At 46.9% G+C, this 27,483-nt stretch overlaps 2 protein-coding genes across 3 annotated transcripts in view; one reads left to right on the top strand and one right to left on the bottom strand.

Moving 5' to 3' along the window:
* Window positions 1–22,190, top strand: part of SCRN1 (secernin 1) — a 62,637-nt gene extending 40,447 nt beyond the window's left edge. Inside the window, exons 4-8 of the mRNA XM_072783624.1 lie at window positions 1,730–1,932; window positions 4,292–4,486; window positions 6,720–6,885; window positions 16,198–16,378; window positions 18,443–22,190. Of these exons, the coding sequence (XP_072639725.1) occupies window positions 1,730–1,932; window positions 4,292–4,486; window positions 6,720–6,885; window positions 16,198–16,378; window positions 18,443–18,601 (904 nt within the window). The 3' untranslated portion in view covers window positions 18,602–22,190. The remainder of the gene's footprint in view (window positions 1–1,729; window positions 1,933–4,291; window positions 4,487–6,719; window positions 6,886–16,197; window positions 16,379–18,442) is intronic.
* Window positions 22,191–25,067: 2,877 nt separating this feature from the next.
* Window positions 25,068–27,483, bottom strand: part of WIPF3 (WAS/WASL interacting protein family member 3) — an 83,577-nt gene continuing 81,161 nt past the window's right edge. For both annotated transcript variants that reach the window (XM_072783621.1, XM_072783622.1), the window contains exon 9: window positions 25,068–27,345. In XM_072783621.1, coding sequence (XP_072639722.1) covers window positions 27,322–27,345 — 24 coding nt within the window. In that variant the 3' untranslated portion in view covers window positions 25,068–27,321. The remainder of the gene's footprint in view (window positions 27,346–27,483) is intronic.

Raw genomic sequence — 27,483 nt, forward strand, 5'->3', positions numbered from 1 at the left:
CCCTCCCTGGCAGCACAGCTAAAGGCCCTTTGGAAAGAATCAGGCTGGGTGAATTTTAGTTATAATTGGTCTCATGCTGGAAATTCACCAAGAACTGGCGTACGCTACCACCTTAGCAGGCACTGTTGCCTCTGCTCTGAGGTTCTGTGCTGCTGGCACCAGAATTATAATGGGAAGGGAGAAATGAACAAATGGACATTTACTGAGTACGTATCAGGTGCCATCCTCTTTCAGATCAGCCTGAGAGGGATGTAGTACCAGTTTGTCTTTACAAATGAGAAAATCAACTTTCAGAAAGGTTATGTTACTTAAGGTCATGCTGCCGGTGGGTGGCACAGCCTGAACCAGAAGCCAGGCCCCTCTCTCTCTGAGTCACTGTTTTTCTGCCATAGTGTGTTGCCTCTTAAATGTACTCATCACCTACTTGGTCCTGGGCAGTTGTGCTTGTGGTTTTACATTCATTATCTCATAAACCTGTCCTCAAAGCCACCTGATGACATAGGTCCTTACTTGATAGGTAACATAAATTTGAATTCAAATATATTATGTGACTTCCCCAGGGTCACGCAGAGGGCAGTATCTGTGCCCTCTTTAGGGGGCCAATTAATTGGAAGGGCTGGGAGGAGATTGCTGTTTCATTTCTGAGGAATTGTGTAGTTTTTGATAAGTGAAGCTGTAAGCCACACCAGTAGAAGGAGGCTGATACTAGGTAGGAGGAGAGATATGTTGAAAAGCATTGATCGTGTCCCAACCAGGCTCCGGTTCCTAATGCCATCTCTGAGTGAATCATATGCACTGAGGACAGTGGCTGGCTATGGGACACTTTCACTACCAACCAAAGTATGTGGCGTAGAATAGCAGAGATCAGGGTGCACTGGGCAGAGATTTCCTTTTGCTCAGAGACAGGAGGGAGAATAAGCCACAGAAAGGGAGTCTTGGAGCAGCCCGGGTGGCTCAGCGGTTTAGCGCCGCCTTCAGCCCAGGGCATGACCCTGGGGACCCGGGATGGAGTCTCATGTCAGGCTCCCTGCATGGAGCCTGCTTCTCCCTCTGCCTGTGTCTCTGCCTCTCTCTCTCTCTCTCTCTCTCTCTCTCATAAGTAAATAAAATCTTTTTAAAAAAAATAAAAAGAAAGGGAGTCTTGATAAGGCTAGAGCTGAGCTAGGCAGCTCCATGGGAGCCAGGGTTAGAAAAGAAACACAGAGAGGTGCCTGGATGGCTCAATCAGTTAAACATCTGCCTTTGGCTCAGGTCATGATCATGGGGTCATGGGATTAAGCCCCATGTCGAGCTCTCTGCTCAGTGGGGAGTCTCCCTCTCTCTCTCTGCCCCTCTCCCCTGATCGTGCTTTCTCTCTTTCTCAAATAAATAAAACCTTTAAAAGAAATAAAGAAAGAGAAAAGAAAAGTGAAACAGAGAGATGGCTGAGGTGCCCTTCATGGGGGAGAAGCCCTGGGTTCCTGACTCTTCTGTCTGTGTGGGAGGGGAGGTGCCTAAAGACACAAAACACCCCCCATGATTTTGAACTGAATGTGGAAGAGATGCACTTTGAGTTCAAGTGTGCTGTGCTGTTCAAGTGTGCTGTGAATCTCTGTATCTGTCCACAGATGGACGTGTTTACACATGTCAGCCCGCTTCATCACTCCCCTTCCTCCTAGTCTTTGGTTATTGTGGTAAAAACCACATGGTAGGAAATAACTGAGGTACACTTCTGGTTTTCTTACTCCAGGCTTGGTTTAGAAAGAGGGACAACAGCTAAAGAAGCCTTAGATGTCATCGTCGCCTTGTTGGAGGAACATGGACAAGGTGGAAATTACTATGAAGATGCAGACTCCTGCCACAGCTTCCAAAGCGCATATCTGATTGTGGATCGTGAGGAGGCCTGGGTGCTGGAGACCGTGGGGAAGTACTGGGCTGCCGAGCAGATCACAGGTGAGCCCGTGTGGATGGGGCGGCCGAGGGGGATGCTGCCCGGATGTGTAGCTGCCTGCCCACTGCTGATGTGGACCCTCTCTGTGCTGAACCTTCTCTTCTAGGCTCTGCTTCTGGAACGTGGGATGCGGGGATGTCAGCACTTGGGAAACACACTCCTGACGTTTATTTTCTGTTTGCTTTCTGAGCAGGACCCAATTTTGACTACCAGCAGTTTGTGACCCAAAGTTACTCTGACCAGGCCAAAGGAATGGTGACTTTCCCATTCCATTGAGTCAATGAGCCATTACTACAGGGAGCTGCCCCTCGTTACCCCCAGCCCTATAGCTCTTTGTGCTTGGAATATTCCTCTGAAAGAGGAATTGGGATCTGTATGAGGACCACTGACTGCCTCTGGGCCAACAGGCTCATTTCTCTGTGAGACAGGGTTTCTAGAAGAGCAGAGACTAGGGAATCCACCCGGGAGGATGCAGTGCCCATTCACCTATTGCTCTGTGCTCCCTGCCACATTTGTTCTTAGACAGTTCTGAGGGAGGAGATGTTAAAAGGAGGTGTGGTTGTCCTGTCTCATCAATTAGCACCCTCATATTAGGGACTGGATGGGGTCCCAGAATGGGCTAAAGGGCTTCTGAGAGAACTAAGGAGTTCTAGGAGGGGATTGGGCAGTGGAGCCCCACTGACATTCCTTAGGACTGAATGACACACACTTGGACTGTGCGCTGCCATTTCCCCCTCGTGCGCTCATGGCAGACACAGCTAGGAGATCACAGCGCTCTTCTCCTGTTGGACCTGTACTTGGCCTACATATTTTTCTCAACTGAATTTGCAAGGAAGTCTTTTCTGGTTCCTCAGAATTGATGAGAGGGATGAAACCTGTTTTTGCATCATTGCCTTAGGGGTGATTGGAACCAAATCGGACTTGAGTTAGAAGCAGAAGATCTACTGTAATAGTTGAGCATCAAGCCCGTTGTTTCTTGTGGCCTGAGTCAGTGTGGTGATCAGAGTTGCTGTGGACGACAGGCATGTTGTGTCCTATTCAAGGCTGGCTTCCGGGGCTTGCCCGGAGGAGGGTGTCTTCTTATTCTCACAAGGGTGCTGAATGGGCTGGTGGTGCCCTTGCCTCAATCTCAGAGACTTTCTCCACCCCCATGTGCCCAGCATATACTCACTTGTGCCTGCTGCCCTATTCTTGTGGTATTTACAGAACGGGTGTAGCCGGTGTGGCCAGCCATATCACCAAGCCTCCTGCAGTGCAAGACCATAAAACTCCTTTACCAAAAAAATTCTCCTAAGATGAAGCTTTACTATCAAATGGTTTCAAGAGGAGTAGTGGTCTGTACAGAAGAGCAGTCATATATTGCTTTTCAGTAGAACTTAAAAAACTTTTTTGACCTATACCTGCTTTTCAAAAGCTTAGTGTCTCTTCAAGATATAGCTTTAAAAAACCCATCTCGTCAAAATGCACGTAGTCTTTCACTAAATATTGAAATAAAACCCTAGCCATTCCTTGGACTCATTGATTTCATGTCCTCTGCTTCCAGCAGCAGTGTGATAGTAATAGGATAGTAAATTTGGCCCCCAAGTGCTAACATTCCTGAAAGCAAATGTCTTATTATAAATCAGCCCTTGAGGAAAATACTATCTGTGGAGTTGCTCACAAGAGATTTTTGGTAGTTTAGTATGAAGAATGCCAAAATCACTTATTTAGGCCAAAGCTATTTTTTATTTTTAATTTTTTAAAGTAGTTTTATTCTTGTATTATCCTCTGAAATGATGAATGGCAGAGGGCCAATGCCTATCAGCTAGGAATCTTCCTTATCTTGGAAGAATAATTCAGTGAGGCAGAACATACTAGAAGAACTCAGTCTAATACTGACCTTGTCTCTAAGGGACTGGTTTTTAGGCAGTAATGACTTTATTGCAGCTTGTGGTTTGAGCTCTCTCTCTACTTCATTCTCATTCTCCAAGAATTTAGATCAACATGCTTCCTGGCAGCAGCAAATATGGATGGCTTTTTTGAACTACAACTCCTAACTTCTTAGTGTTCTAGACAGTATCTTGAAGCTTGAAAGCCAAGTCATCCTCAGGGTATTTACAGCTGAGTCTTTGGAAGAGCTAGAGCAAGCCTGCCAGCTGATGGGAGAATTTCTGGCCTCTTATCCACCAAGCTGGAGTGTACTCAGAGTGCATGTGTTTCTGATTCTAGATTTATTTAGCCACACTTACGTTTTTATGAGAAAAAAAATTCCCGCAGATTTCCCACACTCCTATATCTGGGTACACATGTACACACACACACACTCATACTGATATACTCAACTATGTATTTCCAACTAACGGGGCTTTGTACTCTCTACAGAAGGAGTGAAGTGCATTTGCAATCAGCTTTCACTCACCACGAAGATCGATGCAGAGCACCCTGAACTCAGGAGTTATGCTCAGAGTCAAGGCTGGTGGACAGGAGAGGACGAGTTCAATTTTTCCCAAGTTTTCTCTCTGGCTGATGACCATCTAGACTGCTGTGCAGGCAAAGACAGCTTAGAAAAGAAAGAAGGTGAGTTAGTACACCCCTTATGATTCTCCCTCTCATACCTGTGGTCTTGTAACTATTTCAGAGGACTTGTCTGATCTTAGGATCAGCAGAGGAGGAAATGAGAGTAGACCTTGTACATACAGACCAATTTGTGTTGATGCCCCTGAGGTGCAGGAAGGATATCAATGTGTATTTCTTATTGTAGGATGCTTCCTCACCCATGGGAGGTTCTTCTTCTGGAGTGGTTTCTCCTTTAAACATCAGTGTTATTGTACCTGTCTTTATGATTCTTATTGAAGCTTCCTTCTATCTCAGCATTTGTATATTTGACTTACTGTCTTCCTATGTTTTCCTCTCTTATTAGGCTGCTAGGCCTTGAGGGCAAGGCACTGTCCTTTACTCATCCTGAGTTCCCTTTTTGGTGCCCATTATAGACTTTTGCTCCATGAATATTTATTGAGTTGAACTGTTGACCTGAATTTTCTTCCCAAACCTTCTATCTTCTGCCCAGTTATTGACTTGATCAAAATACAAATTTAGGTGAATATGTTGACTGGATAGCTTGGTACTTGTGTGCCTGAGTGGAAACCCTTCCAAATAAACCACCATGGCCACATTTTATATTTGCCAGTGATACGTGTGTTTTGTAAGTTAAACCTCATTTAAAATCATTTAAAATGATTTAAAATCATTTAAAACAAGGGTTGGCAGATGATGACCTGTTTGTTGGTAGCCATGTATTTTGTGAATAAAATTTTATTGGAACACAGCCATACACATTTATTTACATATCGTTTAGGACTGTTTTCATGCTATAATGGCACAGTATGTTACAACAGAGATGATGTTGCCCATAAGCCTGAAATCCTATCTGGTTCTTCAAGAAAAACTTTGCTGATGCTTAATGTAGAAAAACACTTCAGGAGTTTTGATGTGGAGCTTAATTAATGTATTCAGCATAGGGACGTAAGAAAGCATCCATTTTACAATGGGAACTTAAAACCATTAAAAGTTCAAAACAAACAAACAAACAAACCTAAGTTGATAAAAGTATATAATCCCTTATGTGAAGTAGTCTCACCAAAACATCAGACTTAAATCTGATGAAGCTTCTGGATCTAGCTACTAGTTTACAGGAAATACAGAGTATGAGGAACATATTACATAACACCAGGCAATACCATCTGCAAAGTTCAGACTGTGGGAAATTCTGTAGGAGAAATGGCCCAACAAGTAAAATGCAAAAGAATAAAATGAGAGGCAGAGATTAAAGGAAATTTGAGACATTACCAACTACTAGATCCTGATTTAAATCAGTAAACTCATTTATGAGATAATGAGAACATTTGAACACTGGGTAGTTGAAGAAATCAAGGTTTTTATTGTTAATATTTTTAGGTGTGACATTATAAATAGAAATTTACAAAGGGGATGTGAGTTGTATTAGTGAAGTTTAAGGCACCTTTTCCCTATGTGATGCTTTGATCCCATCTTTGTGAACACAGACCGAAAGAAAAGTGTTTTAATGAATTATAAACAGAAGGAGAAAATGTAAACCTGGGGTTCTGTGCAGTCAAGGAATTGTTAACACATTTAGTTGAAGTCAGAGACAGTAGTCATAATGACTTGAATATTCTAAATGCTTCTTTGTGTGAATCTCTTCCACTGCAAAGGCCATTCTCCAAATATCGTATTGAGTCTAACCAGCAAGAGTGTACGAGAGAGCTAGCTTAGTGGGGTGTGCATAGATTGCATGTACTTTGCTATGCAAGTACCTTTCTATTGCAATACTGCACTCATTGAGGTGTTGCTCAGTGCTCTAACAAAGAGACTCCAAAATAATATGGCTTAAAGAAAATGGAGGCTTACTTTTTGCCCCTATTATAGTTTAGATGTGTATGGACAGTCCAGGGCTGGTGGGTTACTCTGCCTCAACACAGGACTTCCATCTGTGGATCACTTATGAGCGTGTCCTAGGCAGCAGCAGGAGGAGGAAAAAAGTGAAGGACAAACTGTCCCTTTTATGGGCATGACAAGGAAGTTGCACATTTCATTTCATCGCCCATTGGTCAAGATTTATCATGTGGCCACATGTAGCCACAAGGAAAGCGGGGAAATGTCGTCTGTGGCTGGGCAGTTATGTTCTCAGCTATCTGTTCAAGAGTTCTATTACTAAAAAGGAAAAGGAATGAATGGGATTTTGGCTAAAAACCTGCCACTGTTACAGCTTCTCTCTTTCTCTTCTTCTTTACAGAAAGCATCACTGTGCAGACTATGATTGACATCTTACGGGACAAAGCCAGTGGAGTCTGTATAGACTCTGAGTCTTTCCTCACCACAGCCAGTGTAGTGTCTGTTCTGCCTCAGAACAGAAGCTCGCCATGCATTCACTACTTCACTGGGACCCCAGATCCTTCCAGGTTTGTCTGACACACAGTCGCGCTGGCAGAGAGTATATGCTTCCCTTGAAAGCTCATCCAATAAGCATATACTACATTCCTCTCCCTTGCCTTCTGTAGCTGAGTCACATTTTTCAATCAACCCCAACGTGGCCAAGGCAGTACAGAGAACTTTGGCTAAGGGGAGTTCTTGGCTCTAGTCATATCACTTTTTTTTTAAGTAGGCTCCATGCCCAGCATGGAGCCCAACACAGGGCTTGAATTCATGACCCTGAGATCAAGACCCGAGCCTAGATAAAGAGTTGGATACTTAACTGACGGAGCCACCCAGGCGCCCCTAGTCACATCATTTTTATGACAATCATAGAATCAAATGATTTTAATTCAGTAAATAAGTGTTGAGTTGATCTCATGGGCCAGGTGTTGTGCTATGTGTGAGGGATGCAAACATAAATAACACAAAGTGAGACAGATGCAGGAATGCCCAAGATTTATCAAAGCAATCAGTTCCTATGAGCTAGAGGACAACATGGTGCAGAGGCCAAACCTCAAGTGTGCTGGCCACTTCCTTAAGACAGTGTGTTTCAGGGGGTTACTTTCTGCTCACGTATTTCAGCAGAGGGGTTGTACTGCTCAGGATTTAAGAATACAGCCTCTAGAATAATCTGCCAGGATTTTGAATTCCATCTGTCTGACTTAGGGACTGGTAAGTTGCTTAACTTCTGTAAGCTTCAATGTCTATACTGTACCATGGGGATAATCCCAGCTCCTACCTTGTATGCTTGTTGGGAGGATTAAATGAGATAATCCAGGAAAATACACAGTAGGTTTAACTTCTCTTTATTAAGACTATCTCTGATTTGCTAGGCAGACGGCATTCTCACTCCCTGGTAATGTTGAGTCACATACAGCACCGGTCACATCATCAGTGGCTTAGGCACAACCATCCAGTGGTTTCTAATTCTGTTCATTATCAGAATCACTTGGAGGGGTTTTTGAAAAATACAGGTGCTTGGGCCTGTTGTATCAGAATCCTTAAGTTGGGCTCAGGAATCTGTCAGTAAGACTGATTCTCAGCTTGGAAAACTCTAGAAGACTTCCTATTCCACTAGTTTCACTGGTATTTCTTAGGAGTTCCACTGGATGAAAACCATCATCACTGTTTGAATATTGGACATCAAATCTTTAACTGCTACCAGGAAATTGGTACATATTTATTCTTATTATTTCAGGAATATAAGATAGTGATGGTGTCTAGAAAGGGTCATCTATTTCTTAGATGACTCAGGAGAAAAGCTAAGTACCTCTCTTAAACTTTTGGCCTTACTTTTTCTTTTCTTTTTCTTTTTCTTTCTTTCTTTTTTTTTTTTTTTTATGTTTAGAGAGAGAGAGTGTACATGTGAGAGGGGCAGGGTGGGGAAAAGGAAGGGCGGCAGGAGAGGGTGAGAGAGAATTTTTTTTTTTTTAAGATTTTATTTATTTATGAGGGAGAGAGAGAGAGAGAGGCAGAGACACAGACACAGGCAGAGGGAGAAGCAGGCTCCCAGCATGGAACTTGACATGGAGCTCGATCTCACAACCCTGAGATCATGACATGAGCTGAAATCAAGAGTCAGACACTTAACCTACTGAGCCACTTAGGGACTTCTCAGCCTTAGTTTTTAAACTACTGCCAATATCAATAGATCATTCTAGCAGGATCTGACTATTAAATTCAGTATAATCTATTCTTGATTTTTCATTCATTCATTTATTGATTCAACAAGACTCATAAAGCACCTACTATATACCAGCTATCATGCTTGTTAAGTACTAGGGATGAAGTGTGTACAAGGTGACAGGTGGCTTGGAGGTGATGCTGAAGGAGCAAGCTTCCTAGAGGAAGGATCCCTTGAGTGCCAGGCATTGTGGAAGAGCAAGACTTAGTTAGGTACAGAAAACAAGAATGACATTTTGGGTAGAAGGAACAATGCAAATGCTGAGAGCCATCAGACAGTATCCTCTGTGGATTAGGTTTCCATCTCTCTTCCAACCTCTACTCTACCAGTGGATGAGCTCGGCTGCCCTCGAGTGGCACCTCTGCCGGCCTCCCTCAGTGAGCCTCTACTGTGTGATATACCAGCCAGTCTCCCAGGATGCACTCCTGTTTGATCCCAGCTACTTCCTCTTAATCTTCCCTTCCAGTTCTTGATGCCTGGTTTCATGGATGGCCCCACTCCCACCCTCTGTTTGGTCCATCAGCTCTGGGGCTCGTCTTTCCCCCCTGTTGTCTGGACTTCCCCTTATGGACTCTGACTTAGCTTGCCCCCAACACTGGTGGCTCAACCACCTTGAGAACACTCTCTGTTGGCTCACAGGGGTACATGCGGGCACTTAGAGCCTGACACTAGAGTGCCTGGGATGCTCTGCCTATGTATTTGGCCATGTTTTTTAGGGAGCAGGAGCCTTTGCAGGAGTGGGTTGAGCTGAAGAAGGCCTGTACCACCCCTTTTGCTTCTGATATCTCAGGCACCTGCTCCAGCTGTGCTTAGAAGGCAGGGCTCTGTGAGACCAGGACAGTAATATGAAGGAATGCCACTTCCTAGACTGAAGTGCGTGGCCCGGTACAGTTCTAAGATTGGGCTGGGAAATAGCCCTCTAGTATTTAATATGGAAAATTTCAAGTAATTTTTAAAAGAAAATGATTCATGGTTAAATTAATTGAAAAGACTGTAAGGAAGATTAAAGGCTCTCCGGAAGACATTCTTTTGTGTCTTCCAGGGCTAAGTGAGCTGCCTTTCTTACTGCAATTGTTAGAACTGTCACAGATTCAACATTTCAGTGTTTCTCTGTAATTGGGCATGTTTAACATTTTGTATTTTGTCAGCAGGAAGCATAATTACCTACTCTTGGGTTTTTAGGTAGTGAATCGGGGAAACTTTAGCTGGCTTCTGCTGACGCTAAAAGCATCAGAGAGATGTTTTCAGGAAATCATTTCCGAGCAGGGGGCTGGCAAAAGATGATGATCCAGGAGCAGGACTGTGCTCTTTATCGCTCCCAAGTAACATTCAGAACCAAAGACCTGATCTATTGTTTTGTCTGCTTCAGCACTTCTCTGCCCTTTGCTCACTGTATTTCTTGCAGATCCTTCTCTCGACTCGTTCCAGCCTTTTTTTTCTCTTTCTCTTTCCCTCTCAGTATGTACCAGATGTGATGCAAGTTTGGGAGCTGAATGTGTCAGAGTTTCAGAGATCCAGAGAGATGCAAAAGACCTTCGATTAATTATATTGAGATATTAGTAATATTCCTCTGAGTTAGCCAGTGCTCGGTGATCCACATAGTGACACCGACTGGCCTTAGCGCTGGGGTTCTGACCTCTGCAAGCCCCTTCCTCGGTGGAAGCCAGGACTGGCCAAAGCGTCAGTGACGTGAAGTACTGGAGAGGGAGAGAGTAGAGAAGTCCCTTAGCACTTTGAGAACATAACAGTCCTGCAGTGTGCTGGAGCCAGTGAGAGCCGATTACGTGCCTCTCTTCCCAACCCTATGTTCAGTGACGTCACACTGGCAACTTGACATGGGTCACACCGCAGAAACTGGCTGACACCACGAATCAGGGCTTATTTGCTCCAGACATGGTCGTCAAACCAGCACATCATCAAGAGGCCCTGACATCTGAGAGAGCCCACAAGTACTCTACATACAGGATAGATAAACCAAGAGGGGGAGAAAATGGGAAATTTTTCCATTTTAAATATTAAAAGGCTATCAGCTCATTTTTCTAATCAGATTAGGCTGTATATTTACACCTAGGGAACAGAAAATAGAGAGGAATTTCTAGGGAAATAGTTTTGACCTTCTTTATCTAGCAGCAAAGAGCTGGGGAGATACAGGCGCCTGGGGTGTGTGTATATGTGTGTGTGTGTGCGTGCATGCGCGCGTGTGTGTGTGTTTCCACCTCTTCTCCCAGTGTACTAAGCTTGAGAAGCTAATTGGATTAACTGAGACTGTCTCATCTGGTTAATTCAAAAGTGGTGACAAGTGGCACCTCTTTGTTGGTGGAGATAACTCTATGAGCCTTAGACACCACAGCCTGTAAATACAGCTCTGGTGCGGTTCAGGGCACAGCTGGCACAGATGTCCACAATGCTGAGGGTCCCATGCAAAATAGCAGCCCCTTCCCCCCATTTCATTCTGAATCCGGCCGTAACCATCTCTCTCCTCTCTTCTATTCTACAATTTTTCTTTAAAGATTTTATTTATTTATTCATGAGAGACACACAGAGGCAGAGACACAGGCAGAGGGAGAAGCAGGCTCCATGCAGGGAGCCTGATGTGGGACTTGATCTCAGGACCTTGGGATCATGACCAGAGCCGAAGGCAGATGCTCAACCCCTAAGCTACCCAGGCGTCCCTACCCTGCAATTTTTACCTCAAAACCTTCCAGAGCCTCTGGATCCAGCCCTCAGCTTGTCCTATGCTCCAAAAGTAGTAGTTCTGTTTCTCTCTAAATAGGCTCCTCACTGATCAGTTCTGCGCTCAGCCAGATGTACCTGGGACTATGTGATTAAAGCGCCTCAAGGTAAAAAGGCAGAGCGACCCATTCAGAGAGACACCTGCAATCGAGAGAAAGCTGGTTATCCTGAGTTCCTCTGAGCTTGGTTGAAATTTTGCAAATTCACCAGCGCAGGATCTTGGGCCACTTCCCTCTGTGCCAGCGAATCTGCTGGGGACTCCAGAGCACGGGGGAAGCCTGACTCAGGCACCAAGGAAGTTTCTGCACCTTCAGTGAGAACAGAGCCATGTTTGAGGTCAGAAGGGCTGGCTGGCCACTGATAAAATTCCAAAGCCCACAGTACAAAAAGGTGTTAGATTTTTCTGCATGATGTGTATTAAAAAAACCCAACAGAACGATATAATGGTGAGAGGTTGTAGGGGAAACCTGACCTCAGCTTTTGAAGATCTGAATTTAGTTCTCCATCTGCCACTCATTAGGAATATGCCTTTGGACCAAGCACCTAGCTGCTGCGAGCCCCAGTCTTCTCATCTGTAAAATGGGTTAGGAATTTTGCCCTGCTTTGTTCATTGCTCTATCCCTAGGACCTAGAATGGTTTGTTACTTAGGTATCACTCAACACATATTTACTGATGAATGAATAAATAATTAGGAGTACCAGGAGACCTGAATGCAAGCACTTTGAAAATTGTGATACATTATAAAATGTCAGGGATTTTCATGGTAATTTTGTTTTCCTTCTAAATGAGAAAACAAATGAAAGGAAAGCATTTTTTTTGTACTGGCTCACTGTATCTATCACAAGGACAGATAAGGCAAAAATGCCTCTAGGGGAGCATGTTTCTTGGCTGTGACTCAGAGTGTCACCCAAGGCTAAAATTCTGCAGGCCTCGGAGACACACTGGAAGCCCATGCTGTGTTTCCTGTCATCAGACTGTGCCTTGGACCTTAGATTTGTCTCAGGGATTGCTGGCGGTGGTGGTGATATGGTTCCTTTCATGTTACTCATGGCTTCCTTTGTTTATTGTTCCTCAAAAGGATGGATAGCTCCTTTAGTGTAGCTCAGCCAGGTTTAAACCTCCTCATTAATCAGTTGCCGGGCTGCCCTTTGCTACTGGAATAATTTTCCCTTCTGGGCATATTATCTTGGGTTCATGTCACAGCACATCATGGAGGCGCTGAGTGTCAGGGTAAATTCCAGGGTAGGTGGCTTCTTTGAAAGTGAGGACAGAGCAGAACTAGCTTTCTGGAGCCCTCTCAGGTGTGTCCCACATCAGAGCCATCCCTGACACACTCGGTGTGTGACGAAGTGTGCCCTGGCCTGTCCAGGTGGCCTGGGAGGGGTGGTGCCTCATGACCCGGGTGGCAGTTTCAGCTTTGCCATCGGCTGGACATGTGACCTGGGTCAAGTCATTTAATTTCTGGGCCATTAATTAACATATATTTGATCAAGTGGCATTTAAGAAGCTACTGTCGGAGCTGTTAGTGTGGGAAGATGTCTGAGATTCTCCTCGGCTATTTAGAATTGTAGTGTGATATTCTATAAGGCTTGGCAAGAAATCAGAAGGTTTGGGTTTATCCACATTCTAGTTTTTTGGGTATGTAGGCACAAATAATCAAGCCTGAGTTATAATTCCCATATTCTGGCTTAAATAAATATTAGTATTATTACAGTTTGTCACCAGCAGTAATTTTTATTCATTAAACCCTCAAATATCTCCCTTTAACCATTTGACAAATCTGTGCTTCATGTTTTTAGCAGTTGAGGATACTGACTTCCTTACAGACTCTGAAAAAAAAAATCCGTGGAGAGCTGTGGCTGCTTTAAAGTATAATGGGAACCTCATCATATTTTATTATTTTAAAAAAGAAAATCAATAGTTGGGGAAGGATAAACATACGGCGCCTCGTGTCTTAGGAAAGCCACCAGACACCCCTACTGATGTTAAACTAACCTCCACATTCCGGCGGGTGGGGAGTGGGTTTGAAGTCACATGGAATGTTCTGATTCTTACTACACCATTATCCTAGATATTGGATGCAGAAGACCACTACTGTGCTGAGCGTGAACTTCTTGAAGTCAGAGCCACAAGTTCGTGGGTTGCATGACATACAAACAGAAGTTAAATAATAGGTTTAGAGGCTGGGAGGGACCTTAGAGATCATTGGAGTCCCGATGAGGGACAGAGAGGGAACAGAGAGTGTCGGCGGTCGGTCAGAGGAGGAGGGGCCGGCCGTCCCAGTTCTGAGCCCCAGCGCAGTCCCCGCCGCCACTGCCACCCACGGTGCTCCCAGGCCGTGGCCCCCAGAGCCGCGCTCCTGGCCCACGGGCCGCTGTGTCAGAGTTCTGGTCCCGATCGCCGGCCTTGGGCCGCGGAGGTCCCGGCTCTGGCCCGTGCTGCCCGCAGCGCAGGCCCCGGGCTGAGAGCACGTGAGCTGCGCCGGCTGGGCTCCCGCGGAGGGCCTGCAGGTTAACGTGTGCTGCCGGGGTGCACTGTTGGCCCCGGAGCTGGGGTGCTCGCCCGCCCTGAGGCTGCGGGCAGGGGAGGGACTCCGTTAGCTCTGGACTCGCTTTCCTCCCGCTTGCCCTCCCGCCCCCTCTGTTACCCTTTCCCAGTGACCCCTCACACTGCAGCCCTTTTGCAGGATCAACCGCGTGACTAATTGGATAATTCAGCATTAGAGAATCAAAATTGCTTTAGACACTTTAAAGCTTTGCGTGGATTCCTTTCACCTTCAGTAGTCAGCGTGCAATATTCAGTAGAGGGGGGAAGGACCGATGTGTGTTCCCCAGGCTGTAGGAGGTGGCGGCTGGCAGTCTGTGCTCCCTCCGTGCTGGGCAGCCGTGGTCCGTCCTGGGCAGGGCAAGGCCCTGGCAGGCGTGGCCTGGGGAAGGCAGGCCTGTCCGCGCCCTGTGCTTCCCAGGAGATAGGGCTGAGGATGGGTCTGAGTCTCCTGGAAGCATCCTCATCACCTGCAGAGAACAGGGTACCTGGCACCTATCCTGCACCAGTGTCACCCACTTTACCAGCTTGAGCTATGAAGGTCTCACTGATTTTATTTTTCAGTGCTTTTTTAAAAAAATTTTTTTTCAAAGATTTTGAGAGAGAGAGCCAGAGAAAGAGCATGAGCAGAGGGGAGGGGTAGAGGAAGAGGGAGAAGCAGGGTCCCCCCTGAGCAGGGAGCCCAATGCAGGGCTCCATCCCAGGACCCCGGGATCATGACCTGAGCTGAAGGCAGATGCTTAACTGACTGAGCCACCCAGGTACCCCTCTCACTATTTTTAATATTCACATGAAACTTAGCTGGAGCCTAGTCTTGCAGAGTGACTTCAAGGTCTTTTTTCCTCTCTTGAGTCCTCCTTCCTTTGTGAACCTCAGGGAACCACCGCAAGAGGTCACTTCTCATGATTAGATTTTCTCCACTTTTCCACAAGTTTGCTTCACCTCCCTTCACTTTTACAAAAGAGGTACATTAGTATGGTACCTGTTTTCACCAACTAGAAGACATCCCAAGAGGATGTTTGCCTTTTACGAAATGATAATTGGTTCTTGGCCTTATACCATCATGGCTTATGAGAGGTTTCCTAGGAACGTTCCACCTTCAAATATCTGGGGAAGCCTGTACTGTCCTTCCTAGTGTGTTCCTCAGACTTGGAGCCCCCTGGGGACCTTGTTAACATGCAGACTTTGATTCGGTAAGATGGGGGTGGGGCCTGAGCATGATGCTGATGCATCACATCCAGGGGCACAATTTGGGTAGCCAGGGTCATTGGTCCCCAGTTTTTTTCAGATTGTGGCACACTGGCAAGGCTGTCCTGGCTGCCTCAGGCCCAGCCGCCTCAGGATCAGCATCCCAGCTCACTGCTAACCCACCTGACGCCTGGAGGAGCCGAGGTGTACCAGTTAAGAGGAGAGAAAAGAACCCAAGTCTGATCAGTGCACATAGTCTTATCCCACTTCTTATTATTGCAGGTGCTGCCCCACGGAGTGGCTGAAAGCAGGCTACCCTTGGCCCAGGAGCGCTGCTTTGATTCAGCACTGTTTATCTGGGTGCAGAGGGGAGAATAGGGCTCTCTCCCCATGTTACACGCAGCTGTGGTCTCCACACACCTTGTTGGCTTGGGATCTCAGGATGCAGTTTTTAAGAACCATGGCTCTTTTGGTGTGTGAGTGTGTGTTGATGTGTGTGCAGTTATGCACAGATACCCCTGTGCATGCGTACACACACACACACACACACACACATTTTCCCTAAGGTATACCATCATGCCGGAAGAGCTGAATGAGTTCTGCATTAGCCACCTCCTATGCCCAGAGCTCCTCTTTCACACAACAGGGCTGCTGTTTCTCTGCAGTGTGTCCTCTCTGGGGACTCTGGGAACCTTTGTGTCATCTGCAAATAAGGTAGGACCTTAAAAAAGACAAAGAGATAAGGTCTCAGGCTCTTCCTTTCCAGGGAGGCCAGTTTCCAGGAAGATACTGTAGAGAAAGGCAAACCTCTTTCAACACAGATAGATGGCCCATCACGCCCTTTCTCAAGACACTGTGTTTCTGTTTGCCTTTACATAACTGAAAGGGTCCTCTCTAACGGTCTTCCCAGGACAAAGTAAGTCTGTTTTGGTGTCTCCTTGCTTTTAATAGAAGAATTTGCAGCTGGTAAATGACAGTTCTACTAAAATACTTACTAAAATATGCAGTTGTGTCGGTGTCCCGGCCCCCACCAGCCCCCTTCCCACCCTCCATGCGCTGGCTCAGGCAGTGCTTGCCGAATGAAAGGACAGTCTGGTGTCCTCAAGCCTCAAGCTCAGTTGTGGTGAAGCACCTCTCCTTTCTCTCCAGGTCCATATTCAAGCCTTTCATCTTTGTTGATGATGTAAAACTGGTCCCCAAAGCACAGTCTCCTTGCTTTGGGGACAACGACCCTGCCAAAAAGGAGCCTCGGTTCCTGGAGAAGCCGGACCGCCGGCATGAGCTGTACAAGGCCCACGAGTGGGCACGTGCTGTCATCGAAAGTGACCAGGTGAGCCTGGGGCTGGGCCCACGGGGGGGGGGGGGCGCCGTCTGTGAGAGGTGAGGCAAGAGAGCGGTTATGGAGTTCACCATTTTCCTCCTCGCCAGCTTGCGTCCTTCCAGAAATTCAGATACCCAAGGCCCTTCCTAGAAGGCTGCTGTTGACCTTTCCAGCCAGTCTCTTGAAACCAAATGAAACAAAGCTTCCACTTCAGTGGGCGAGGAATATCCCTCTTTCATTTACTGTGTACCTAGGAAATAATAGAAATGTGTGGTTCTAGTAGGGATCACTGCTTTTCTGCTGTCTAAAAATCTTTGTATACTTTTGAGGGTAAGAAGTTGTACAAGATGGCAAAACTTTATTTAAAGTTACAATCCTATGTTTTAAAAAAAGTAATTCTTCAAAGAAGTTCTGGAAATGGATGGTTGTACAACAATGCAGATGTTCATATTGCCACTGACCGTGTACACTTAAAAATGGCTAAAATGGCAAAATTTATGTTATGTATATTTTACTATAATTTTAAAAAGTTTTTTTTTTAAAAGATTCTCAAATTCCTAGTGTTTTGCAAAATTTATTCTTGAACGTGCAATTCCCCCCACCTCCCCAACCCCCGCCCAAGTTCTGGTAAATAAAATTAGAGGACATTGATTCAAATAAGACACACACCCTGTATTTGCCCACGGCAGCCATTAGTGATGGGTGGCGTATAAAACTCAAACCTCTGTTTTGCTGAAGGGAAAGGAAAAGAACATGGTTATTAGATGCCCATCTGCTTTGCAAGCATGTGTTTAACAATTTGAAACAGGTCCAGTCTGTTCTGAAGAAAGGGACACCGTGTAGATAAATTGGTGCCTGCATGTGTGTGGGCTGGGTGAGCTTATCTCATGCTCGGCACGGTGGACTATATAAAAAGCATGTATAGAAGGGCAATATCAATAGTAAATCCAAGGGAATTCAGAAAGAACCTCAGAGAACGGCAGCCTCACTACTAGAACTTGCTCTTCTGTGCCACAGTGATGATCATTTGAACATGTCAAAGTCATAGATTTTTACATTTGCCTTCCCTGTTGAACACTTCCTGAGAATCATGAGTGCTGCTGCCACGCTGCACTGAGCTTTGCCCGGATGTCCACCTTGGTTCCCGACTGTGCGAACTTTCTAGGTGGATGACAGCAAGCCCTGAATACAAATGCCACTTGGTGCATGGTTTTGTGATTATGGGGCAACTAGAAGGCAGAGGCAGAGGGAGAAAGGGCCATGTGTTTGAACTATTCCACATAAAATGTCAAAGAGATAAGACTGATGAGGTTGGGTGGGCTTTGCAATTGAGCAATGACCATTGGTTTGAGCCAAGGCGGTGTCAGGAAGAGGTGGAGGGGTGGTGACAGCAGCTTCTCCACTCTGAGACTAATTGGGCCGATGAAAGCTTTTCATGGTCATCCACTGTAAGTGAGTGGAAGAAGAGGTCTCACTACCTCAGGGAAAAAAAAGTTGGGGGATGGACATGGCATGTGTTTATTTGCTGATCCATTTATTCATTCAACAAACAGTTATTGGGAATGCCTATTGTGTCCCAGGCATTGGAACATAGTGATGAGTTCAGTTCTCCCTCCAGGAGCTCATGGTCTAAAGGGGGACACAGGCAAGTAAGACAGATCCTTCCAAGACAGGAAGAGAACAACCATGGCAGAAATAAAGGCATTGACAGGGAGCCCAGAGGAAAGGGTCGAAGAGGCCTGGTGATGGGTACAAGATGACCGAGTGCTGAGGAAGAGCAGGGTGGAGTATCACGGATTGGAAGAATAATGCAGTTAATACAGTCTGGTTGAAGGGAAGGAAGGCATGGCAGGAGGTGAGGCAAGCAGGAGCCTCGTATGTCACAAAAGATCTTTCCTGAATGTCTCTCGGGAGTCTGGATTTTATCCTGAAGGCAGCAAGGAGTTAAGGAGGCCAAGCATTCTAGAATGATCCCTGTAGCAGCTATGGGGAAACCGCTTGAATGGGGTGGGTGGGCCCTGGGCGACTTTCTTGTCCATTGTACTGACTCGCACCGTTTCCGTCCTTCCTCAGGAGCAAGGTCGCAAGCTGAGAAAGACCATGCTGGAACTAGAGAAGCAAGGCCTGGAAGCCATGGAAGAAATCCTGACCAGCTCTGACCCCCTGGACCCCACCGAAGTGGGGGATCTTTTCTATGACTGTGTTGACACGGAGATTAAGTTCTTTAAGTGAAGTAAGCATTCCCTTTCCCCTTCTTATTTAAACTTTCCCACCTTACTAAATGACCAGCAAAACAAACCACTCTCCTGTTTGAGTAGAACGAGAAAGTTCAGATGTGTCAAAGTCACACCCGTGTTCTGCCCCGAAGCTCAGCAACGTCCCCTCCTTCTACAACGTAGCTTCCCTTCTTTTGCGATGTAACGCGTATCCATTTGCCTGTCGTTCGATCGTATGACTAATTGTGGATTTTCAGCTGCTCTCATTGTATCTCGGTGACAGTGGACACATTAGCCTTCTCACGGAGGACGAGGTTCCTCGGGCCTTGAAAGGGGGCTCCCCGGCGCTGAGTGTGCAGGAAGAGCAAAATCTTTTGAAGTCTTATTCCTTCTCTCAATTGACGGTTTCTCCCAGGCTCCCGAAGGGCCCAGCGCTGTTGTGTGTGTGCTTGAGGGAGAAGCTGCCCGGTCCCCCTTCCCACGGTGCGTGCCTGTCCTGCAGAATGTCCCCAGAAGTGTCTGCTGAGGGTCGAAGCCAGTGGGGAGGGCCAGGGTGGGGGGGCTCTGTGGTCCCAGCTCCTCCCGAGTCCGTGATCCTAAAGAGCCTGTCTTCTGCACACTGCGCTCGCCTGCAGTGGGGGGCTGGGGTTGGAGTTGGGGGGCGAGGGGGGCTGGGGTAGCTGGAACCGCCCGCCCTAGAGATGCGGAGGCAGCCAGGCCCGCGGCCTCCCCACGGCCTCCCCCGGCCTCCCCGCCTGGGTCTCCCCAGAGGCCTGAGGCGCTCCCCGCGGGGCAGCCTGCCCACCCCTTAGAGGTGGCCTGTGTCGGGACGATTTCGAGGGCCATCTGCTTCCTTCAGGATTCATTAAACGGCCCGATGGCCTAGTTGCACCCCCCCACCCCCGGCGCCACCAAAGCTGCGAATTTCTCCAGGGAAAGAAAAGGAGAAACCCTTGACCGGTTCGATTTCAAAGTCGCCGGAATCGGGGCGGCGGCTACATCATCTCAGCAGAGGCTTTCATTAAACTGATTTGTTTCCCACGTCGGTTCGCGCGGAGGATTTGACTGGCGGCCTGAGCGTGGAAGGAGCGCGCGAGGAGGAGCAGATGGCCCGGCGCCGGGGACACAGGGCAAGGAGGTGACAGATGGGCGCAGGAGCTCCCGCGCGGTGGCTGCAGCCCCAGGCCTCCTGCCCGCGTGCTCTGCCCTCCGAGCCGCGCGGCCTGTGGTGAGCGGCGACAGTCCTCCAAGGGGCCCGCGGGCAGCGACTGCACCGACGGCGGGGCACGACCGGCCTCCAGGGCCAGGAGGGACGCGGCCGCACACCCAGGGGTGGGCGCGGAGGGCCACGGGGCCTGTCGGGACACACCGTGTCCTGCCGACGTCCCCTACCAGCGTGGGCACGAGAGAGCCACGAGCCTCGTCCTGCAGTCTTGTAGGTTCTGTGTGTAAAATCACAAACGACAGGTGGAAGGAGATGGGGAGGAGGCTTGGGCCTCCCATCCAGGGCCCATCCAGGGCTCTCGCCGTCGTTGAGCATAGGGTCTCCTCGGAGAGGCAACGGCCGTTCTCAGAGCATCTGTTTGCAGATGCTGAGGGGGTGGGGCGAGTCTTACCTCACCCCTTCTCCGTCCACCTGCTTGCTGGTTAAGGCAAGCTGATGTGGAAAGCCACCCTAAAATTTCACCTATAGTAGGTGGTTTTACCTCCACCTACTATAGAAACATTGTGTCAGACCTGACAGGCCTGAGATACCCAAGGCGATGGGGGGGCGTTTTACCAAGAGAAGTCTAGTGAGAATTAATTACACAGACGTCTGCTTTCATTATTTTGGGCCAAATGAAGGCCCTGGATAACCCATCCAGCCGATGCCCTTCCCTAGCCACTGCGAAGAGGGAAGTACAATGGCGACTTCTGTTAGGGGACATATGTCCAGCGTCTCAAAGAAGGGCCAGCCCTACAGGAGAAAGGTCTTGGCCGACGCTGTACGTCACAATTGTGATGTCCCCGTGTTACCACCAGGGGGCGTGTCAGCCCTCCATGGCGCAGCCTGGCAGGTGTTAAATGGGACTGGGATGCTTCCATCAGGCACAGAGGGGGAGTCTGGGCACAGTCAAGCCCTCAATAATAGCAGCATGAGCTCTCTGTGCACTGGGAGTTGCGAGGAAAGTCAAGAAGAGAGTAAGGAATCTGCTGATGTGGCCGCGCTCTCTGCAAGTGACTTTTATCTACTTAGGTCAACTGCTTAAAATACGTGGTTGGATTTTGAGCAGGCTGTTGGGGAGATGCTCCTTTTTAAATGCTCCTAACAGACCCTGCTTTCGAAAAATGCTTATCAATACATGGATTAATTCTTGACCAGGGATCGCTTTTCTAAAGGCATTATGGGGAAAATGAATATTCATGATGAACTATGAAAGCAGCGTTTTAACGGTCAGTGTGTAAATAGCTTCCTGAAATACCATTTGTGTATCCATTAAGATTTGGATGGGGGAGCTGTGCATGCTTTGTGCAGAAAGAAGACATGGCCATCAAGGATGGAATTTCTCCCCCATTCCCATGCCCCATAACTAAACATAAGCTATTTAGTCTTATCTAGTAGATGGGATATGCCATACATGAAGACAGCCTTCATTCTCTCGGGGGCGACGGGAGGCAGAGGCTGCAGTAAAAGAAAATTGGCAAAGCAGAGTAGTACTCTTCACTCTTGGAGGTTGGTTTGGAATGCTAGGTAGAAATCTAGGTAGAATAAGGATATACTTCAAATTATGGTGATTCTTTAGTGCCCAATAACCTAAGACACAGTGTTATTATTAGGAAGAGTCTTTCTTACAAGCTAACAGAGCAGGTGTATGCCTGTTAGACATTAGCCATGAAGTCCTTTCACTGTTGGGTAAATTATTAGGTCTAAAAAATAATTACCAACCAGGCAAACTACTTTACTCTCTAACTTATGTCACCCCCACATTGATACAGGTGTTACACAGCTCTGGCTGGCCCAGCAGGGAAGCCAGGTGGGACCAGTATGTCTGCTAGGAAGGCACTAACTGCATCCCTGACTGAAGAACAGTCAGGCTATTTGTCGGGGAGGTCTTCAGCTGAGCTCTCAGCTTAAGGAGGGAAGCACATGGAAGAAAGAGGGAGGGGAGCCTCCCCTGGCTGGCCATTCTTGTATGGAGGGGGAGGAGTGGCAGGTCACACGCACGTGCTGTCCCAGCACCACCCTGTGCCTCCCTGTGGCTGTGACATTTCATTCTGCACAGTCCCTAGTCCCAGCTCTCCTCCTATGGTTTGTGTCAAATGTGCTTTTTATCTGACTGACTTCAAACATTCCGAAATGTCACATGCAGATTTCTCATGGGAATGAATATGTACGTGTTTGCAATCATGTTGTGAGAAGTTAAATGTGTGAGCTGGAAAATGCTGTTGGCAGGGAATAATAAATAAGAAAACCTTTCTGTTTCCTGCAGTGGGAACTGACCGTGTAGTCTTAACAGCCTTTTGTACAAATATCTATGAACCAGATAACTTCCCTATCCAGTGCTTGCCCTTGGAATTGTCTCTAAATACATCAAGCATACAATAAAAGAAAACACTGAAATTAATGTCCTTGTGTTTCATGAATAAATGTGGGCATCAGCCACAAAATAGAAAACGTAGGAAGGGGGGATATGTTTTTCTGACTGGAATCTTCAGAAAACCCAGTCAGCTCAGTGTTTCCAACATGGTGGACCGTACTGTGAATGGCTTCACTCTTTAGAACCAAACACAAAAGCACAGTGAGACACCCCTTCACACCCACCAGGATGGCTAACTGTCAAAAAAGTAGAAAATAACAAGTGTTGGTGAGGATGTGGAGACACTGGAGCCCTTGTACAGTGTTGGTGAGAGTATAAAATGGTGAAGCTGGTATGGAAAACGGTATGGCCATTCCTCAAAAAATGTGAAGAGATAGTATTAACATATACCCCAGAAACTCCGAGTATATGCCCAATAGAACTGAAAGCAAGGCCTCAGAGATAGTTTTACGCCCATGTTCACGGCACCATTATTCATAATAGCCAAGAGGTAGAAGCAACCCAAGTGTCCATTGATGTTATTCTCAGCGAAATAAGCCAGTAAGTATCAAGAAGGCAAATATTGTATGATTCCGCTTACATGAGGTCTCAAGAGTAGTTAAACTCATAGAGCTCGAAAGTGGAATGGTGGTTACCAGGGGCTGGGGGGATGGGGAACAAAGAGTTTTTTTCTAGGGGGTAGAGAATTTCGGTTTTGCAAGATGATAAGAGTTCTGGAGATTGATTGCACAATAATGTGAATGTACTTAACAGCACTGAACTGTACACTTAAACATGGTTATGATGGTAAACTTATGTTACGTATATTTTACAATTTAAGAAAAAAACCACGCTAGAAATGGAAGTCCAGATCACCAGAACAGGTGGTGCCATCCATGCCCAGCATCTCTGTGTTAAAGCCATACCAGCTCCGAAAGATGCCACTTAAGAGAAAAGCCAGCTGTCTCCACACTTGTGACCTAGAAATGCCAGATTGCTTCCACGATTTGTTCTCCACTGTGACAGGCAAAAGGCAACTGAACATCTTCATGAAGATAGGACTTCCGTCACTGGTCACAAGTGACTCGTGTCAGGGTCAGAGAAGATGACTGCCCTGTTTATATGGCAAGAAACTTCTAGCTCTTTAAATCTTATTTCCGACTCTTTTTCCATGAACATAACATTCTCCCACAAAGCTCCAAGGTGACAGAGCATATGTTAGTTTGCTAGGGCCGCTGTAATAAAATTCCACAAAGCGCTTGGCTTAAGCCGCAGAAATGGATTGTTTCGCAGTTTTAGAGGCGAGAAGTCCAAAACCAACGTGTCAGCAAGATTGGTTCCTTCTGGGGGCTGGGAGGGAGAATCTGTCCTATGCCTCTCCCCTAGCTTCTGGTGGTTTGCTGCCCTCCGCTTCACCCCAATCTCTGCCTCCCCGTGTCTGTGTCTGTGTCCAAATCCCCCTTATTACAAGGACACCAGTCATACTGGATTAGGGCCCACCCCACCTCGTATGACCTCATCTTAACTAATTACGTCTGCAACAACCTTATTCCCAAATAAGGTTACATTCTGAGATATGGGGTTAGGACTTCCACATAGGAATTTGTGGAAGGCATAATTCACCCTGCAACAGGGCAGGTTCGTGAAGGACGCCCAAACCTCTGGGACGCGGGGTGAGAATTTGGAACCCGCTTCTGGACGCCACTACTCTTCCTGTGAAGTTGCTTCCCTCAGCCTCCTAGGTACCACCTTTCCCACCCCTAACTCCCATCGGGGCTGCCTGAAGATTCGGCTCCTTCACCTCCGCAGTCCACGGCTTTGAAGTTCATCACCTGCTTTGCCAGTCATCTTGGGCCACTGCTTTGCTTTTCCACACAGATTGGCCCTTTTGGTCATTAAGGAGCTTACCTCTACCTCTGCTAATAAGGCAGCAGATAAAACAAGTCAGGTCCCTATCTAATTAGAAGGCAAAGTGTGTGGCAACAGCTAACTTTGAAATTAGTTTCTAGATGCGATTTATTTCGGGAACATCTATGAATTTTAATTACTGGTCTCTCCTTGTTATCCTACAGCAGAGCCAGTGCAGTGTGGTCTGAGCAGCTCCATGACCATCTAAGTGCAATGCCTGGGGTGCAGCCGCTGAGAGCTCTAGTTGGGACTCGGCCTGTGATGAGCAAACTGCTTGTACCCTAGAGTATGGGTACAAGACTGTTGGGACCCAAGGGTTAGGGGCTTGTCTCGGTCTTATGTCACTGCCCCTTTACCAGTACATGCTTAGGTACATATTTGTGTCCCCATTTTACACGTGAGGAAACTGAGGCATAGACTCATTATATAAGTTACACCCCCAAACTCAGGCGAACTGGAGAGTCCTATCTATGTCTGCCCTAAGCAGGTGAACCCCATCGCCCCTGCACCAAATGCCAGAGAGACCGCCTGAAAATACTATAATGGAGATCAAGAGCATACTACCTCATACAGATGTTTTGAGGGGTTTGCTAAGTTGGGGCAGGTGCTCAGTGCACTTCAGCTTCGAAAGCTGTTTCATTTTAACACAAATTAGAGGCATCCTATAAGCAATACTTTCTGCCCATTTCTATTAGGAAAATACCGTGTTACCTATTTTTTTTTTTTTTTAAGAAAATGCATCTCAGAAAGATTTTCCTTGGGTTATTTTTGCCAGACACCCATCAGTTCAGGTTGCCTACAAAAACCAGGAAAACATTATGCAGGTTAGTTAGAAATGTCAGCTCAGAAAAGAAACGCCCCGTGTTGAACACAGTATGTCACTGCAAGCGTTGGGTCCTGTGTGAGTATCCCTTGTGTCCCATCATCCTGAGAAGCCCTTCTAACCCTGAAAAATGATTGGCTTATATCGGTACTGGTGACCATCGATGGGTTCTAACAAGGACATGGGAAGAAGCATTTCCACTTATTAAAGTTTATTAGATACAAAGAAATGAGTCTGCGGAGGGCACATCAATAAATATAAAATACATATGAAACACGGGGGAGCCACAGACGACAGTGTCCGTGAGAAGACTCGAGGGTGGTAAGAGCGCTGTAACTCGGTGCCTCTGCGTGAGTTTATGGTCAAGGGGCTACAGGTGGGTCCTGCCAGAGGCAGGAGGGCGAAGGGCGTGGATTCAGTGACAGGTCTCGAGGAGCGACGTGATGCCAGATTCCTGAGATTTCTCCCTAGTTGCAATTTTTGGTTTCTCTTTTCATCCCTTCCCCCTGTCCTTGGCAGTTTTATTTTTGATTTCTCTTCCAGTGATGCAGAACATGAATGTAGAAACGCCTCATCAGGGCAGCCAGTCTCCTCTGAAGGTGGACTTGCCTTTGTCCCGGGCCTTCTTCACCATGACAATTAAAGCCCTTGTAATTATTTTTATACAAGTGGGAGGGAGATGGAGTGGATCCCATTACACTAAAGAAATCCTGACCTTTTGGAAACCCTCCAGAACCGATAAAACAAATCGGCTATGCCCCGAGCTGATGACCTGCAAAAGCTTCTTTTCCAATTGATTTAAGCGGTTATAATTTGGCATGATTGATTCCCCAGAGAAGGGCACTTGACCTTGCTCACTTGCTTCTCTCTGGGATGAAAAAGCACAACAAGGATGCAGGATGCCATCCTAGTCTTTAGACAACAGCAAAGTGCAAGCAGTCACATTTGCCCAATCCCTCCTGACCCGCTACCTTTTTTGGCTGGTGTGGTCTGGACACGGTGTCCTTGAGGTCTGAGCACATGAGTGAGTGGTTCCAAAGGACACTTCCTTTCCACTGCTCTTCCCGTCCCCCTCCCCCTATTTCCTTTAATCTGTATCTATTTTGAGCACAGACCTGGGGTTCAGTCTATTTGCTTCTATTTTCTCTCCTTCCTCCATGACAGCCTCCCCTCCAAGGATGGGGAGCATTTGGGTTCCGTTGCAAGCAAAACCACACTTCCATTTCCTTGCCTGCTTGAGAAAAAGAGTGTGAGCATAGCAGTCAGAGCCCATCCTGACCAAGTCCATATTCAGGGGTGTCTGGACTTGTGCGCTTCTCCCCGACAGAGAAGTGTGCCCCCACGGGGAAGGGGGAGCTTTCAGACCAGTCAGGTCCTCTTGAGCTCAGAAAGGAGCTAGTTTGCCTGGTGGGTGCTTCCAGGGTTCCTAAGGGTGAGAGTGAGGCACCGGGTATGTGAGGCAGATACTTGCTAATATGCTTCAATCTACACGTACTCATGTCATATTTTCCATGAAAATCCCTCTCTCGGGGAGAAAAAAAATCTCTGAGATAGAATTTGTACTTGACTGTAATTATGTATGTTTATAACTTGCAGAAAAAATACCCAAAATCTCATAAATCTTGCTTTACCCTGGCTGCCAGGATGGGGCGTAAGAACTTAGCAGGACAGGAGGAGAGCCGTGGGAAGGTAGGCATAGGGGACTGTAAACAGTAAGAACATTGGCTACTTGTAGGATCATTCGGTTACAAAAGGGCCCTGTGGTTGGCATTGGAGGGGCCAAGCCCACTCCTGCCTTTATTTTGCGTTATATTTACATTAGGCAGCAAAAAAAAACAAAAAAACAAAAAAAAACAAAAAACATCCCTGGTGTGCAAAACGGAAGCGAGACATGGCATCTCGTTCACTGGAGGCTGTGTGGCATTGTCTGGGTGTGGGGATATGCTACTCTCTCTGAGAGTATCATTTATAAGGCATTATTTGGTTTGAGTTTGCAGTTGGTGCAATGAGACTATAGAATCATGCCAATAAGAAGCGGCTGTGGATACTATGACTTTGGGACTACTTGGAAACTAAGGAATCTTCTAAACACGGTTCAGAATCTAGGAAAGGCCAGCCCGCACGCATATTTACACTCATGGAATGGAACACCATGGGGTGGGGACAGGGCTCTCTCTGTCATGACAGATGAATGACAAGATGCATCTTAAAAAAATGGAGAAACAATGTTTGTGGTTTTTTAAATTACGCAAGTAAAAGTCGACTATCATACTGATTTAAAGCCTGTGCAAACCACATATTTACAATAAATAAATGCTCCACTCAGAGCTTGTATGTCATCTGAGTTACAACTTAAGTATGACATGGACAGACACGTTCTCCTGGGGATGCCCATCTAGCGACGCGGAGGCCCAGGTGGCTCACAGGGCATTGGCTTCATCTGTCTTCTCACCGGAGTGTCTTTAGAGATAACTGCAGAAACACAATGACATTACCAAGTGGGTTTAGAAGACTCTTCACACACAAACAACCCACCCTGGGGCTGGGCACCAAAGCCTTCCTGCATTTTGTACATGGCAGCCAAGGCCTGAGGGTCCCATCAGATGCAAG

Source organism: Canis lupus, chromosome 18 (genome assembly GCF_048164855.1).
Source record: "Canis lupus baileyi chromosome 18, mCanLup2.hap1, whole genome shotgun sequence".
Taxonomy (NCBI): domain Eukaryota; kingdom Metazoa; phylum Chordata; class Mammalia; order Carnivora; family Canidae; genus Canis; species Canis lupus.